This window comes from Ochlerotatus camptorhynchus, unplaced genomic scaffold (assembly GCF_037179485.1).
Source record: "Ochlerotatus camptorhynchus isolate MF236.1 unplaced genomic scaffold, CSIRO-AGI_Acam_v1.1 ptg000070l, whole genome shotgun sequence".
NCBI classification, from domain to species: Eukaryota; Metazoa; Arthropoda; class Insecta; order Diptera; family Culicidae; genus Ochlerotatus; species Ochlerotatus camptorhynchus.
This window is the reverse complement of record NW_027040560.1, coordinates 479,861-496,719: the sequence shown is the minus strand read 5'-3', so window position 1 is coordinate 496,719 and position 16,859 is coordinate 479,861. Positions and strand designations below refer to the sequence as shown.

General features: G+C 38.0%; 1 protein-coding gene across 1 annotated transcript in view; it reads left to right on the top strand.

The window, feature by feature from the left end:
• The window catches only part of Hph (HIF prolyl hydroxylase), a 35,593-nt gene that overhangs the window by 5,734 nt on the left and 13,000 nt on the right, over positions 1 to 16,859 (top strand). The window contains exons 2-4 of the mRNA XM_065217181.1: positions 6,273 to 7,145; positions 7,407 to 7,526; positions 7,606 to 7,686. Of these exons, the coding sequence (XP_065073253.1) occupies positions 6,273 to 7,145; positions 7,407 to 7,526; positions 7,606 to 7,686 (1,074 nt within the window). The remainder of the gene's footprint in view (positions 1 to 6,272; positions 7,146 to 7,406; positions 7,527 to 7,605; positions 7,687 to 16,859) is intronic.

The window sequence follows — 16,859 nt, the reverse complement described above, 5'->3', positions numbered from 1 at the left end:
TGAATATCCCATAGCATTAGAAATTCTATATGAGAAATCATATAGATTTCATTGGACACATAACGTTCATGTGATTTAGTGGTGCTATTTCCAATTATGGGATCACATGAAAGTTAGGTGAAATTCACATGGATATTTTCCACTGGTTATGTGATTTATTTTATGAGTGTATGCAATTGCAAGCGAATTCCTGTGTAGCGTAAAGTGGGGTAAAATGGGTCAACTAGTACATTTACTAATTTATTTGTTTGTCAAACCATTTCCTTGTCCTGACAAAGTGATGTTATGATGTTAACAAATAAATAAATCCAATAGATGACTCCACCTTACCCTATGCCTATGCAAATCTAGTGCTAATTTTTACAGAATTTGAAAGAGTTTTCCAAGGTAATACTGAGCAATGTTTCAAAGAATTTACACAATTACATTTTTTTTTTACCGAGATCGGCATTTTATTTTGCTCGATCTCATTGAAAAACTTGCCGAGATTCAGCAAAATTTATGTTTGTTAGCTGGAATATCGGCAAAATTCCCGTTTGTGAGCCCATCTCGGCAAAAATCTAAGTGTATATGAAAAGAATTCTGAGCGAAATTCAGAGAGATTTTCGTGGATTTATTATTCTTCCATGAAAATTTCTGGAGAATACCATAGCGAGTGCTGAGGGAAATTCCAAAAGATTTTTCAGAAGAGAACGGAAATCGAGAAATTTTCCGAGATTTTCTAGGGAAAGCTTCTCGAATATGAGGAAATTCAAGGGAGGTTTCAGTCAGCCTATTAGTATATCCGAATTCAACTATCTTTTGAATGATTCGAGGTGAACTTAAATATTTTTATATTGATGAGAGCAGGGTTACTTAAACTCATTTGCTATAAATAATGTTTTTCAGAATTATGAAATCATTAGATTTTATAATGATAATTAGTACTTGTAAGTTACACGAATAGGTCGTGAAGTATGTGTTTAACACATACAATCTGTCATTATTGCTTTCAGTGCGTCACAATCAGCGATTATACGATTCGTGAGCGCTCACTCTGAGTGAACGCTCACGAATCATAAGACCGCTGATTGTGACGCTCTGAAAGCGAAATTGACCGGTTTTATGAGTCAAACACATACTTTTCACCCTCTTCTTGTTACTTACAAGTTCAACATATCATTATATTATCTAATGATTTCATAATTCCGAAAAACAATTTTTTATAGCAAGTGGATTAGAGTAAAAAATTGGTTCGATTTGACAGCTCAAAAAAGGTTCGGTTTTAAGGTCGGCTCCGCATCATTTTTAAAAAGTTACTGTTGAAAAAAAAACGATTTTTTGGACCACCCTAACATGGAAATGGTCACCCTAATATTTTGCGATAAGGAACAAAACTACCAATTTTTATGAAATGCTGAGAACCACTATACCCAAGTAATCAACAGCCTGCTAATTCGTCTTTTTGCAATATAAGGCTGGTATATGGCTAACAAAGGGCGTGCTAAGGTTTGAATTAGCCGCATATTAGCCTTATATTGCAAAAAGGCGAATTAGCTGCCTTGTTAGTTACTTGGGTATAGTTATGCTATGGAATGGCTTTCATCAACCTGGATTAACCTTCCTAGTGCATTAGGGTCTTTTTTGATCCCGCATCTCTTTAAAAAAAAACTGTAACTTTATAAGGGGCTGTTCATAATTTACGTTCTCTCCAAGATCAGATTGACATCTTTGCTGACTGGTGTTGTCTAAACCGACTGGTGGTCAACCCAGCTAAGTGTACAGTGATTACTTTCTCATGCAAGAAACAATCAATTATTTTCAACTACAAACTACTAGGCACGACTATCGAACGGGTGCATTACGTGAGACTTAGGCCTTTTTTGTAGACTCAAAGCTGACATACTCACACCATATATCGTATGTCGTCGACAAAGCTCAAAGAACTCTTGGCTTTGTCTTCTAGATTACTAAGAACTTCACAGACATTTACTGCTTGAAATCGCTCTATTGCGCTCTCGTACGATATACATTGGAATACTGCGCTGCAGTCTAGAGCCCGAACTACAATAGTGGGGCCGAGCGAATTGAATCAGTGCAACGACGTTTTCTTCGCTTCGTGCTCTGTAAGTTGCCTTGGAGACAGCCACTTCGTCTTCCAATCTACGAGAATCGCTGCCAATTGATCAATCGTATCCGAAGAGATGTTTTCAGAGCCTGAACCGTCGCCGATACTCTGCAAGGAAGAATCTACTGCGAAGAAATTCTGCAACAAGTGAACATTAATGTTCAACCTCGATCACTACGCAACAGTCTTATGCTAAGACTTCCACTTCTTCGAACTAATTATAGCTTAGAAAGTGCTATTTGCAGCGAGTGTTCAACCGAGTAGCGTGGATGTTCGATTTCCACTTGACACGGAATATGCTTCGCCGAAGATTCTCTGCCTTTTTTGCTGACCTTTGGCGCTTGACGCCCAACAGCTAAGTGTACAATTTAAGACTTATACATTTTAAGTAACTTGACAATGCTTTCCTAGTTATTTTCGTTTGTAACTATAGTATATGTAGTCTATATAAGCTGTACTTTTTTTTTACAACACATCATTGGGACTGTTTCTAGTCTGTTGATGCAAACAAAACAAATAAACAAATAGCTGTCAATTATTGGTTTTGTTATGATTGTCGCAAAAAGTGAAACGCTTCTTTCTTTGCTTTATGCTGACACCGAGTAAAATTCCAGCTGAAATGGAACAGATGCGTAATAAAATTTGCTTTGAAAATTAAAACTATGGCAATGATGCCATTCACAATGCTGGTGGGACCTTCCTCGATCATTAATTTGCTATCTCAGAGTTATCTTCCACTTTTCCTAAGCCCTTTAGTGAAGCATTTATGGGTTTTCGTATGGTGCATTGCCACAACGGGGGGAGTTAAGTTGTGACGCTCGGCAACTTGGCACAGTACTCGCTGACCATTTGAATGTCACTGACCAATTCGACACTGTTGTTATCATTCTTTAGAAGGGGTCGGTCGATTCCAAGAATTGTTAAAGCATACAGAGGACATCTAAAATGGAAATATATTGTTTATCAATACGTACCGTTTGTAGGATTGTAGTCCTTCAACCTTTCATTTTCATTTTCTCCAACATTAGATCCTGCTACGTCTTCCGTTGGATCGTGATGTAGGTACCGGATCTTTCCTCTTTTTGAATTCTTGAATTTTCAGCAGCTTTCGAATGACGGTAGTTCACTCAACGGAGGTGGAAGCTGCCAGTTCGTAGGTATCATTCCGAGTTTCAATTCTCTACTTGATCCACCGTGACAAGTTTTTCGGTTTGGAGTTGGAAAATCACCGGTTTGCTGTGATTAGGATACAAATTGCCGTGAAATTTTGTAGTGCAAAACAAAAACAACAACGAGTACCGTGTTATGATTATTCGTTTCGGTGACATTAGGTCACACACACAGCCACTGTTAATGAGCAGTCTCACTAAGACTTGTGCTTCAAAGTTCCGCCATAGACCAAGAGATGGATCTAGCCACATCTGCATACTAGGTCCAGCAGGGCCACAAAGAAGACACTTCCAAAACGTCATGCACTGGTACCGTCTGATGACTCAAAATGTATGATTTTTCATCCAGAAGTAAATATAAATCATGCCTTGGACCCAGGGTTGCTTCCACTCACTTGCTATAAAAAATGATTTTCTGAATTTTGAAATCATTAGACGTTATAATGATATTTTGTACTTGTTAGATACAAGAAGATGTTGAAAGGCAAGTATCTGACACATAAAACCTATCAATTTCGCTTCCAGAAAGTTACAATCAGCGATCTTATGATTCGTGAGCGTACACTCAGAAAGGGTGTGTTCGTGCCCAAGCCTCGTTATATTACTGAGTTGATCTATCCAGGCCTCTATTGAAAAAATCGTGGAGGTGCTGGGTGTTATATCCTAGATAAATGGTAAGTTACAAATTCGCTGTTGTCGCCGTAGGAAGTACCGTTAGTATATTTAAAATTAACCATCAGCCGCTGAAACTATATAAATTATCGCGTATCTCTGTTGTTCATTACATACCAAGTAAAAACTTAATCATATTTTGTCGTGGAGTGTTGTGGCTTTGAGATGCTCGTTAACCCTGGAGGGATCTGTTTTGCTTAGTGAGCAGAATATCATGGATTTAATCCAAAGCTCTCCCACAACAGAATAAACCACCGTCGTTGGGTTCCGAGAGCATAAAGCGCTGTTAATAACCAAAAGTTGAATAGTTTAAACCATGATTTTCGGAAAGGGTGATCCAGTTTGGAAGACATTGTTGGCTGCTTTCAGAAACGTCGCTTCATTTGAATAACTTTTTGTTGAGTCGGTCGTAGATTGTGGTAATGTAAGGGGCTCAGGGGCTATAGAGCAACTAGTTTTGCTTAATGAATAGAAGATCATGGGTTAAAACCCAAGCCTCATTACATTACTAAGTTAATACAGGGTGCGTGACGAATTTTTGCCTTAAATTTCAAATAGTAATTTCTCATGCTTGTGCATCATGATTTAGATATATTTGGCAGCACTGGATAGCTTATACTGTTAGGTGTAAGATTTAAACAAACAATGTTGAGTAAAAGTAAAGATGTCGAAACAAGAGAGCAATCTGTCAGCCGTTGTCGCTTTGTTGCGCGCCGGAGTATGCATGAAAGAAATAATTCGGTCGGTAAATGTGTCTGAAAGAACAGTGTATAATATTAAAAAAGGCTTGGGAAAGTGATAAGACGGAGCACCTGCTCATACTGCTAATAAAGCACAGAAATCGCTTACGGAAAATATTTCGTAAATTTGGGAGTAAGAAATTTGGCCCCCAAGCAGTCCCGATATCAATCCGTTGGATTATTTTGTATAGGGCTTCGTCCAACGGGATACCAATAGAACCCTTCACACCACACTTAAGTCGCTAAAAGCTAAAATCAAGGCAGTGATGACATCTATGGATCGAAACATTTTAAAACGTGCATACTGCAGTTTCCGGAAGCGTCTAACTACAGTCGTCGAAAGGGAAGGCAATTTTTTTGAATAAATTTACTTACAACTTCCATATGTTGCGAAAGAAAATAAATCGCACAAAATTCATTGCTAGAATAACTAACTGGTGTATTTTTTCTCAAATATGCCATTTACTGCAAAAATTCGTCACGCACCCTGTATATCCAGGCCTCTATTGTAGAAAATCGGTAATAACAGAAATTGGAGGAACGATTCAGAAAAGTAATAAGTATAATTAGACAAATGTGACGTATGCCTGAATCGGTTCGGAAGACGTTGTTGCTACTTTTGATGATTTCTTTTTTTGTGGTTATGTAAGGGGCACGGTGGCCTTAGAGCGACCGTTTTTGCTTACTGAGCAGAAGATCGTGGGTTAAACCCCAAGGCTCTTTACATTACTGAGTTGATATGGTCGCGTCATTTGCTTAACAGGTTTTAAAAGATCGCATCACTTTCCAATGTGAATCCAGACCTAATTTACCCTTCCCATTAACAAAAACGTCCTTATCGTGACAACCGTGAAGATGCAAAGGTATACTCGGTCTTTAGTAGTGAAATAACAACCTTTTCCCTCCCCGATGACCGTAAGGACGTGGCCGGCGCCGTTATTGACCTGAAAAATATGGATTCTCCGTGATGTACACTGATAATGGAATACAAATCCTAAGCCCCATTCATATGGTTCTTTGAGCAAATTTCGCCAAATCTGGTCAATCACGGAGTAGCAACTACTGAAATGTATGGTCGTCAATGCTCATGCTCATGCTCAGCTGGAACGGGTGTTGGCAATGGCCAATTTATGTTTGCGTTAGAAAACCTATCGTGTGACAAATAAAACATTTCAAGACCAACAATTGAAAAGACCTCAACTCCATTTTGTAAACAAACCTTGTAAGGCCATTTTGCCGCGAATCGATGTCCGCCAACGCAAACCAACAACATGAACAGGTAGAGGAAATTCTCCTCTACCCGATTGTGTTCTAGGTTTGCGAATGTAGGTTTTGGCTCGCGAGAAAATGACCTTACAAGGTTTGTTTGTAAACATTTTTCGAAACTGGTTCCGGGTATCCGGATATGGCCAGGTTCACCTGTTGGTCTAAGACATGATATCTTTTTACTTCTGGATGAAAAATCATAAATTTTGAGCCGTTAAATATTTTTATTTATCATATTTTTTCGACTGCGATCGATCAACTAACCCACCTTGTTTTCTTCTGTTCTCTTCTCTCTGCATCCCGTTCATCACACACCAGCAACCGTTCGTACAACAGCAACAGCAACTACAACAGCTACATTCGCCGCAGTCGCAATCACCCTGCTCCCCCCTCTCACCGTCGTTGCTGGCGTCGACGTCGTCGTCTGCTTCCTCGCCTTCGCCCACTCCTGCTGCTGCTGGCGTAGACATCGTAGACGTCGAGGACGAACTGCTGCTCAACGAGAACGCAGTCTCGAAGCTGTTCCCGAACGATTCACTCACCACCGTCGAGGAGCTCGTCGATTTGGACCAGATAGACGTCGATCACATCTTGAATGAAAACAATTTCCTGAACAACATCAACAATTTGAACTTTTTCGAAGAATCCCTCGGGGAAAGTGTCGATAGGAATAATCTGATCGCGAGTGGAAGCAGCGTCAGTAGTAACAGTGCCAATAGTGGATACAGTGTCGGTACGGGTGGCGGAAGTCCGCAGGATTCGTTGTTGTTGGTGGACGAAAGGGGAGTAGTATTACCGAACGGTGAGATGCAGTTGACACAGCCATCCGTGGCGACCACGCTGCAGCAACAGCAACAACAGCTGATTGGCAGTGGGAGCGGGAACGGATCACCGGTTCTGCTGGGCAGCAACAACACCAACAGTGCCAGTACGGACGAAAGTGTCAGTGCCCTGTTGAATGCCAAAATAGACAATTTGCTGGGGCTCAATCAGCCACAGCCGCAGATCGCTAGTCAGGAAGATGCCTTGTTGGCCGACTTTGAGCAGGAAAGTTTGGAAGAAGCGTGCCACAGTTTGATCCGGGACATGAACGAATACGGGGTTTGCGTGCTGGACAACTTCCTGGGACAGGACCGGGGATTGCACGTTCTCCAAGAAGTCACCAACATGTACTCGTCCGGGGTGTTTAAGGTGAGCGGTTTTGTTTGAGGGTGGTCCAAGGCGCGCCGCGCCGCGCCGTTTGGGCTTCTTATCTTATCAGTTGCTTAGTACTGCACATTTTTTTCTGGTTCTAACGAGTTAGGAGTGAGCAAATTTTACGCCTCATTGAGGAGTGTGTTCTTTTTTTATTTGCAACGATAAGAAGTCCGACGCTTGGGATCATCGTGTTATCAGGCGGTGGTAAATTGCATTTCTAATGTGTTTGTTTATTTTCGTTTTATGTTTTAAAAGGATGGACAGCTTGTCTCCAATAAGGGTGGAAAAAATATGCGGCACATCCGAGGGGACAAGATCGTGTGGATCGGTGGCGGAGAGCCAGGATGTAACAACATTGGGTACCTGATCAATAGGGTAAGTAGCTTCGATTTGGGCAGGATGGTTTGATTGAATACTAATCGACTGATTTTGCTTTCCTTGACGATTACAACAGGTGGATGCCATAATCACAAACTGTAAGCGAATGATTAACAACGGAAAGCTGGGCCAGTACAACATCAGAGAGCGAACCAAGGTAAGCCGCGGAACAAATTTCCACCGACTCTTGGTGACTGAGCTAGTCCTATCACATAAATTTAGGGCAGACGCAAATAATCCTTATTAGGTACGTGTGCGCTTCATAAAACCAGAAACGGCAATGCAATCTTATCTGCGGGTGTTCGTGGTTTCTACCACGCATTGGCGATAATTTCCCTTTTAAAACCATCAATCACCTTTTAATGTTATCCCGCTCCGCTATCTGGATGCAATCTATCGCATCATCCGATGTGATTAGAATGACGTTCTCCACCGACATCACTTCGCCAAGAACGACGGTCTGTCTTGTTTAGGGTAAATTTTAACACCAAATAATGCTAGTCATCTCTGAACAAATTGTTGACAGTAAACTTGCCATCGTCTCTCGATTTCATCGGAACTGCATTGTGAGTCATAACTGTACTTACGAACTGGGTGGGTGGCTTGTGCACTTGTTATTTGTAATTTCCAGTTCGAAGCAGCTGCAGCAGTACGATTTACTAGTTTTCAGCACTCGGGGATTCATCTTCCAGAAGGGAATACCAAAGTGCGCAGACCAAAATTCTTGTAGATGGCATTGTTAGAGTTTCAAACATGGTGTTTGCCTTGAGTTCAAATGGCTGAGTCTTATAGCGACCTTAATGGATTCCTCGGGATTTTTTTTTTCTGGGATGCGACTAATCATTGTTTTAGTTAAAAATCGAGAAAAAAAAAAAAACGTTTTCTAAGATTGTTGTTCCTCAGCTTAAACGTTGAATTCTTTAAACTTCTGAAATTGTTAGAAACATTGGATCACAATTAACACAATGGTATACAACAATATTCCATAACTGTGGTCATTCACCTTGCAAAACAAACGCAACGGGAAACACACCCTCAATCGATCATTACCCGTTAATAACAAACCTTCTCGCCCTTCTACCGTGTGTGTATCTGTGTATTATAGTAGGTACCTAGCATTGCATTGTTTCGGTCACGTCAGCCGGGCCCGGCTGCCTACCTACATATCTAGCTCGAAGTCGACCATATGTTGGAAGTTTTAGGCGTTTTGGTTTTCCTTCATTCCACGCAAACTCCATCCACAAACAGCATGCGTTTATCTAAAATTGCCGTTGGTGCATCGGTGGGTACGGTCACGTAGACCACGTGCAAGCAAGCAAGTAAAAGCGGATAGATTTCCTCATCGTCGTAATCTCCGGAATCGGTTTTTAATGACGCCTGTTGGTTTAGTGCTATCTGTTTCGGTCGTGACGCGTCGAACGTTCGCCGCAACAAGCTTGCTGTTGGTGCGAAAAGCTCTAGGATTAAATGGGATGCTTTCACCTTATAGCTCTTCTAGATTAGACGACTTTCACCTTGTATAAAAAACGTCCCGAAATGTCGTTGAAAATTGCACCATCGCACTATTTTTTGTAGTTGTGAGTTTGGGTCATTTTGTCTAGAATTTCTCTGCAGAACTCGGTACAGATCTTCTCCAAAGCAGTATTGACAGTCACTTTACAATTCTCTTCGATTAGAGCAGCCCCCCGCCAAATGACGAATCGAAAAAAACTCGATCTTCTCCGGTTTGCATGAAACATTGCATAATTGTTTGCTGTTTGGCAATGATTCATATATTTTTTGTTTTAAAAAATTAGGTCATTTCGCAATCTTGTAAAAGTTTCAAAATGGCGCACATAGGACCATTCTGGAAAAAAGGACGGTTAAAATCCTTTTCTCGATTTTCACGATGTTTTAGCGATATGGTTTCTTCGAAGAAGTTTCTTGAAATGTTATTCTGCATCTTCTGAAATATCCATACATAAATTATTATTAAGGTGGTATTACACTTAGAAAAACTAACTTTTTTAAATCACAAGATAATATGTTTTTCTTTTCGGATAAGTTGTAGAACTATGAATTTCGTGATCTTTGCTGAAGACACTAAGTTTCTCCGTCATAATTGTAGCGAAATATGAATGGATTTTTGTCAGGACTACTATAAAACTATTTTTTCATTAAAATACACAACTCTTCTCAAGACGGCAATATTGTAAATCGCTTCATTTGCGTTGTAAAGCGATTTTGAAGCAAAATTTTACCAATTTTACAGTTAAAATTTCTCTGAAAATGACAGTATCTGGCAGCCAAAATTGGTTGTTTGATCAACCATGATATGAAGTACTAATATTCAAAAAATCACTGTCGGGTCTGCTCGGGTACATAGGTTTTTTTTAAAGAGAAATTTGTTGAGCTTCAGGGTAGTCCGTAGATCTTGAGAACAGAACTACAAACAAATTAAAAGTAATTAGCAGAAATTCATAAAAACAAAATCACAAGAGAGGTCGTAGATCTTCAGATAAATGTTCAAAGAAATTTTCAAAACTTCAAGCAAGCAAAAATAATTTCAAATCAATTTGTAAAACTATAAGCGAAATTTTGCAAATCTTCAGGGAAATTCGCATAACTTCAGACAATTCCAAGAATATACAGTGAAATATAAAGTAATTCACAGAAGTTTGGAGATCCTCGAAACATTATTCAACAACAGAAAAGTTCGTAGATTTTCAGAACAAAGCTACAGGACTTCTGAAAAAATCACAAGAATCTCAGAAATGTTAATGGATCTTCAGTAAAAAAATCAGAACTTCAGGGAAGTGCGGCGATTTAAAAAAAATATTTACACGATTTCAGGAAAATGTGTAGATCTTGAGAGAGACATTTAAAACTTCAAGGAAGCTCAAATATTTTCAGATAAATTTTGACAACTTTAGGTAATCTTCAAGTAAATTTTCAAATCTTCAGGGTAACCCGAGAGGAATTTACAAAACATCAGAGAAGTTTGCAGATCTACTGAGAAATTTATTGAGCCTCAACTTTTTTTTGTAGATCTTGGGAATAGAGCTACGGAGCTTAAGACAACTATACAGAACTTTAAAGATATTTGCAGGAATTTGACAAAAATTTTCAATGTGAGATCTTCCGAAAAATTCGTTAAATGTCAGAAAACACCTCAATTCCAAAAACAAATTGCAGCGAAGTACAAAAGTACAATATTTTGCAGAACTCCATGGAAGTAGGAAATAGATAGATCTAAAGAACTTCAGAGAAGTCCGTAGACCTTAATAGAAATCTGTAGAACGTCAGAAAGTTCGTCGATCTTTAGATCAAGAATCCACAAAGAAATTTAAAGAACTTTAGAAAAATTCGGAGATCTACTGTGAAATTTATTGAACTTAAGGGCAGTTCGTAGATCTTTAGAACAGAAATACAGTATTTCAGAAAACTTCACATAATTTGAAATAAATTTTAGGAACTTCAGAAAAGTTCAGAGGGTAGATCTTAAATCTACTCAAAAATTAGCAGATGTTTAAATAAATTTTCAGAATTTTACTGCGGTTCTTGGATTTTGAGAGACATTTACAGAGCTTCAGGTATGTTCGCTGATCTTTAGAGATATTTGCACAGCTTCAGAAAAATTAGATAAACTTCAGAATACTTCCTAAAACTTCCGAAAAGCTAAAACATTTCTAGATAATCTTTCAATTCTTTAGAAAATTGTATAGATGTTCAGAGATATTTGCAGATTGAATCATGAAAATCTGCAGAGAAAATTACAGAACTTTCGAGAAGTTTGTAGATTATTAGAAATTTTGTGAACATCAGAGATAATTGTTGATCTTCAAGGATCTTAAATCTTCAGGGATTCAGGAATTTTGTAGATTTTTAGGAAAATTTGCAGAACTTCTGAAGAACACACAGAACTTCAAAGAAATCTGTAGAACTACCGAGAAATTTGCAGATCGTCTGGAAAGATTGTTGATCTTTAAAGAAATTTTACCGGAGAACAGAAACAAAACTTCAGGGACGTCAGAAGGTTTGAAGACCTTGCAGAATTGAGTTGTTAACAGAATTTTTTAGAACTCAAGGAATCATGTAGATCTAGTGAGAACTTTTCCCACTAGCTTGTCTAAAGTTGGTATCGACATCCTGGCGAAGTTTTGAAATCCATTTTCATCTTCATATCGCAGCTCTTGAAGGACAAGATGAGCCAGATCCCTGCCGGTGTTCCTCCTGAGCAACCATTTCCTACTCCACAAAGTTCACCTTCTCCTTCTCATTTTATTTAAAATAATAAAAGCAAATACGTCTGCCGGAAATAGAGCAATTTTCTGGTAATTTATGCTGGAAGTATTTACTTTTGATTCCTGATACAGTTTTTTTTGAAATTTAAATTGACAGTTTTTTCGACATGTGCAAGCAGAAGGGCTCGACAAAGTGTGTCGAAAGTAAATTCGAGTAGATTTTTCATTATGGCGGCGGTCAAAATCAGACCAAGAAATCAGATAGTCTAAACGGACCTTAAGAGATTTTAGACATGTGAAACCATGATTTATTCTGTCTTGATCTTCCAAACAGAGTTGGACTCAAACATATTATCAAAATGATATTTTGTTTTTGAAAGCATATTGTTATCAAATTTTGATATATCGTTTTATCGAAATAGTATAGACAGGGTTCTTACTTGTATTTATATTCTTGAATTTAAAAAATACTACACAAATACCTAAAAAGAATGTAATATTGATTGATGTAATGCATGCTACTGTATGAATAACTAATGTGATTGCAAAAACCAAATACAATATTACACCCATGGATATAATTTCTTTTCGCAAATTATGTGTAGGATAAATGCACCAATAGTGGAGGTACTTTTACATTGCACTAACGTGCATTTATTAAACATAAATTGAACAAATTAATATTAAACAACCTATGTGCATCTGTGCTGCTGTAATATTCAATAACTTTTTTGCTGTGCCGACATATAAGTATCAACGCCCAAGTTTGAACAATCGAAAATAACATAAATCAATAAATACATAAAAGGGATTCCAGATGGATAAATAGATAAAATAATAATGTGTATAATTTGTAGGCACCTGGAATTTTTTTTCATCCGACCTGGAAAAACCTGGAAAACTCAGGGAATTTGATTCCTTGGATTGAGTAGACACCCTGTTATAGTTTTATTTAGTTTTTCTATTTTTTTTTAGTTTTTTAACTATCAAGTTTTGGGTTTTAGCCCAATACTCCTATGCGACTAGACTACCATGCGTCGCCATTGATTTATAGCGACTGTAACATGGACCAAGGCATGGTAGTCTAGTCGCATAGGAGTATTGAGCGAAAACCCAAAACTTGATAACAGAAAATAAAATAAAACTCAAAAACAATGTTTTGATATGTTGTGCCTAAATTTAAAAAAAAAAAAAGATTATCACATATTACGCCCTCTGTCTGCAAGCCATGAAAACCTTAAAAAAAGAAACAAGTATATTACAAAGTGGTTAATTTAAAAATTTAAACGTTACGGGTGGCGATCAAATTTTTTTACTTAAGATTGAGAACAGAAAATATACGAAATTCTTAAAAGTTCTGACTGCTTCATAGAAGGTCAGCGAATTTATAGTAGTTCAGCAACGTTTGTACAAGCTGAGCGAATTAAATAGAAAATCGAGAAACTTTGGAATCCTTGAAGTGCTAGGAATTATGTAGATTTTCGAGCATTTCGATGAGAATATTGTAGAAATTCAACATGATGTTCTGATATCTCGGACAAATTTTCTAGAACAGTGAATGAGACATAGGAAACATTTACAAGTTCAGCAATCTTGGTGAACATTTAGTTAGTGTTAGCTATGAACAAATCGTATAAGTTCAGAAAACTTCGTAGAAATGGACACAATCTTCCAGCAATTCGCAGAACTTGCCAAAAATTTAGGGAACTTCATAGAGGTATAGTGTTGATGGATTGGAAAGAAGTTTGTTTTAACTACTTCGTTTATTTTCTAGACTCAGTCGTGTGTGACACTTTGCGGAGCCAAAAATCAGTAGTGTTTGAATTTACATTTTAAACAGCAGTAATTCTAGGTTAGTATTGGGTACCAATTACTCGTGGCGGGCTCGAGGTTAATGGGTAACAATTTCGATTGGAAGGAGTTAGGTAGGAAACTGGTTTCTGAAGCCTCCTTCAGATACTACCCTTGGACGGTTGACCAAATCCTGGCTGGGCAGGGGCAAGTAGCCCAGAAACAGGAGGATAATAAGAAAAGGAATTCGTAGATCGCCTGCATGTAGGGAAGATCACGGGTTCCCAATACATCTCTTACTTCACGGAAGGGTTATCTACCTCGGGCCACAAGGGTATCCAACAGTCGTGCTATGGAAGCGTCATTACCCGGGGAATACCAAACTGCGTGATCGATGTCATCATGACCGGTTCTACACCTACATATTTTACTGTCAACGAGGTTTATTCTGTAGAGATGTGTGTCTAGCGAGTAGTGGTTGGACATAAGTCTTGACATCACGCGAATGAAGCCCCGACTTACATCCAGACCTTTGAACCACACTCTCGAAGAAACACTTGGAATAATGGAATGTAACCACCGCCCAAGAGAATTACTTGTCCAATCGTTTTGCCAACTCTGACGTACTAATGGGTAAAATTCATCATGTGAAATTCTTTTATCATAAATCTCGCCTTGTTGCCCATCTTTGCGAGAGAGTCTGCCTTCTCATTGCCTGGAATAGACTGCTATGACGTTTGTGAATTGCACAAGTAGTAGTGCAGAACTTTGGGTAAATTCAAAGGTTTTCCTGCACTAATACTTATAATTTACCCCGAGTTCTGCACTAATACTTGTGCATTTCACAAACGTCAGAGAAGTCTATTGAGCAACCCATACAATGGTAATCATAGATGATCTTTCGACCAGCAAACTCATTTGCTCCCTTACCCTTGAAAGAGTTCCCTTGTGTCATCGACCGAATAACCTCAATATGGAAAGAAGTTCAGGGAGCTTTATTTGTAGAAGTACAGGAAACTTTGTAGAAGCTTTATACTTTGTTGATATCCATGGATTTTCAATATGATTTCAATAAAATTCTCTGGATGTTTTTCAAAGTCTTGAAAAATGAAAAGGTTTACTCAGTATTATACTGACGATCAGACACATTTTTCACATAATTTCAAATGTTTTCAAAATTAAGACATAAGGGAAATGGCTCTAATGTTGACCTATGGATCTAAGATTGGGCCCATCGCTAAAAATCTGCTATTTATCAAATTTATCTAGATGAACGCGTCATTGGGACGGTACTAATGGATATATTTGGTTGGTATTGAAAATTTAGTCGACTGCTGAATTTATGTATGGGCCCAAATTAGGGGCATTTAGGCCGACATTACATCCATTTCCCCTATCTTCAATACGAATGAAGAGATTTAACCTTTATATGAGCCGTTTTCGTATGGCGAAAGTGAATAAAAGATGAAGGCCACTCAGCCGTCGTGAATAGGCAATTAATTAAGACATTAAGACATTAGTTCGGCCATTTTTACTTACGCCTAATTTTTCAAAATGGCGTAGTTGATGTTTTTCAACCAATCATAGCACGAAAACGGTTCTACACACTGAAATAAAAATAACAAATTTTCCCCAAAAAATTAAAAAAATATATTTTGAGATTGTTTAACTTATGTTTATTTGAAAGCTTATCAAAATGCTAACTTTTTTGAAATGGATACAACGGACCCGTCAAAATTAACCAACATCGTAAAGCATAAACTTTTAGTAACAATTTTGAACTATTACTCCTCAAATAATTGTTGTTGTTTGAAAATCGTTTCCTATGGACAAATCACATAAATATTACGTGGATAAAAAACGCCTAAATTGTTTTCTTAAAGTTGATGTTTAACGATGTTGGCCAATTCTGAAGTGTCCGTTGTGTCCATTTCAGAAAAGTTAGTATTATTGATAAGTTTAAAAATGTTAAAAGTTATTGAAGTTTTTAACAGTTTTTTTTACGAATAAGTGTTTTTTTTTTGGGCAATCCATTTTCCTACAACTTTGTTTCAAATAGAATTTTGATTAGATGAGCCGTTCTCGTGATATGATTTATTAAAAAATGTCGAATACGTCATTTTGAAAAATTAGGCGGTAGTCAAAATGGCCAAGTTTCCTCACAAACTTGTTCCATGGCTCCTAGTGCGAAGTTTCATGGAATTCGGAGTGTGAAAAATAAATTTCGATTCGTCAGTTGACCTGGAACTGCTCATTAGCATTACTCGATTACAGGATCTTATCGGGACTTCTCGAAGTTCCTCCTATTACTACCATTACATTTCTCGTAAGAAACATATACATAGATTGCAGAGATTACATTTCCAGTTCCATCCACACATTCAGTTTGATGTAGGGGAAATGGCTCTAATGTTGGCCTATGGATCAAAGATAGGGCGCATCGCTAAAAATCTACTATTTATCAATCTTATCTAAATGGACGCGTCATTGGGACGCTACTAATGGATATTTTTGGTCGCTATTGAAAATTTAGTCGATTGTTGAATTTATGTATGGGACCAAATTATGGGGCATTTAGGCCGACATTACATTCATTTCTACTATATGTCGTATGTTTTAAGTGTAGGACAACTGCAGAGGCTTTGTACTCCAGGCTCATTATAGGTAGGAGTAGCCTTGACCAGGCATGGAAAATCATTTACATTCATTTCATACAATCATTTACATTCATTTGCCTCTAACTTTTTTCATCAACAGCATTCCGCAAAATGATGTGTAGAGCTTTTCTAGGTTTTGTTGTTAGCTACAACAATTGCTCATAACTCAAATCTGTATCTCTTATGCATCACGAACTAGAGCTGGCAGAACTTGGTACTGTTTTTCAGTGAATGTAAATTACATTCACTGAAAAACAGTAGTGGCTTCTGTTCGCTCTGGTTCGTCATACATCAGAGATATGGATTTGACTTGTTAGCAAAAGTTGTAGCTAATAACAAAACCTACAAAAGCTATTGACATCATTTTGCGGAGTGCTGTTAATGAAAAAAGTTAGAGGCAAATGAATGTAAATGAATGCACGAAATGAATGCAAATGATTTTCCATGCCTGGCCTTGACTACTTGCAAGGCAAATTCAGAAGACCTGTGAGCATGTTCAAAGACCTTGAGGGGAAAATTCAGATGTGTTTTGATACAAATGCATAGGACTTGTGTGGGATAGAGACCTTGCAAGGCCTTGCAGGACAAATTGAGAGATGTCCATTGTGGCACAATTTCCGAAGCTTCGGAAGGTAAGTCCTCTAACTTTATGGGATTAG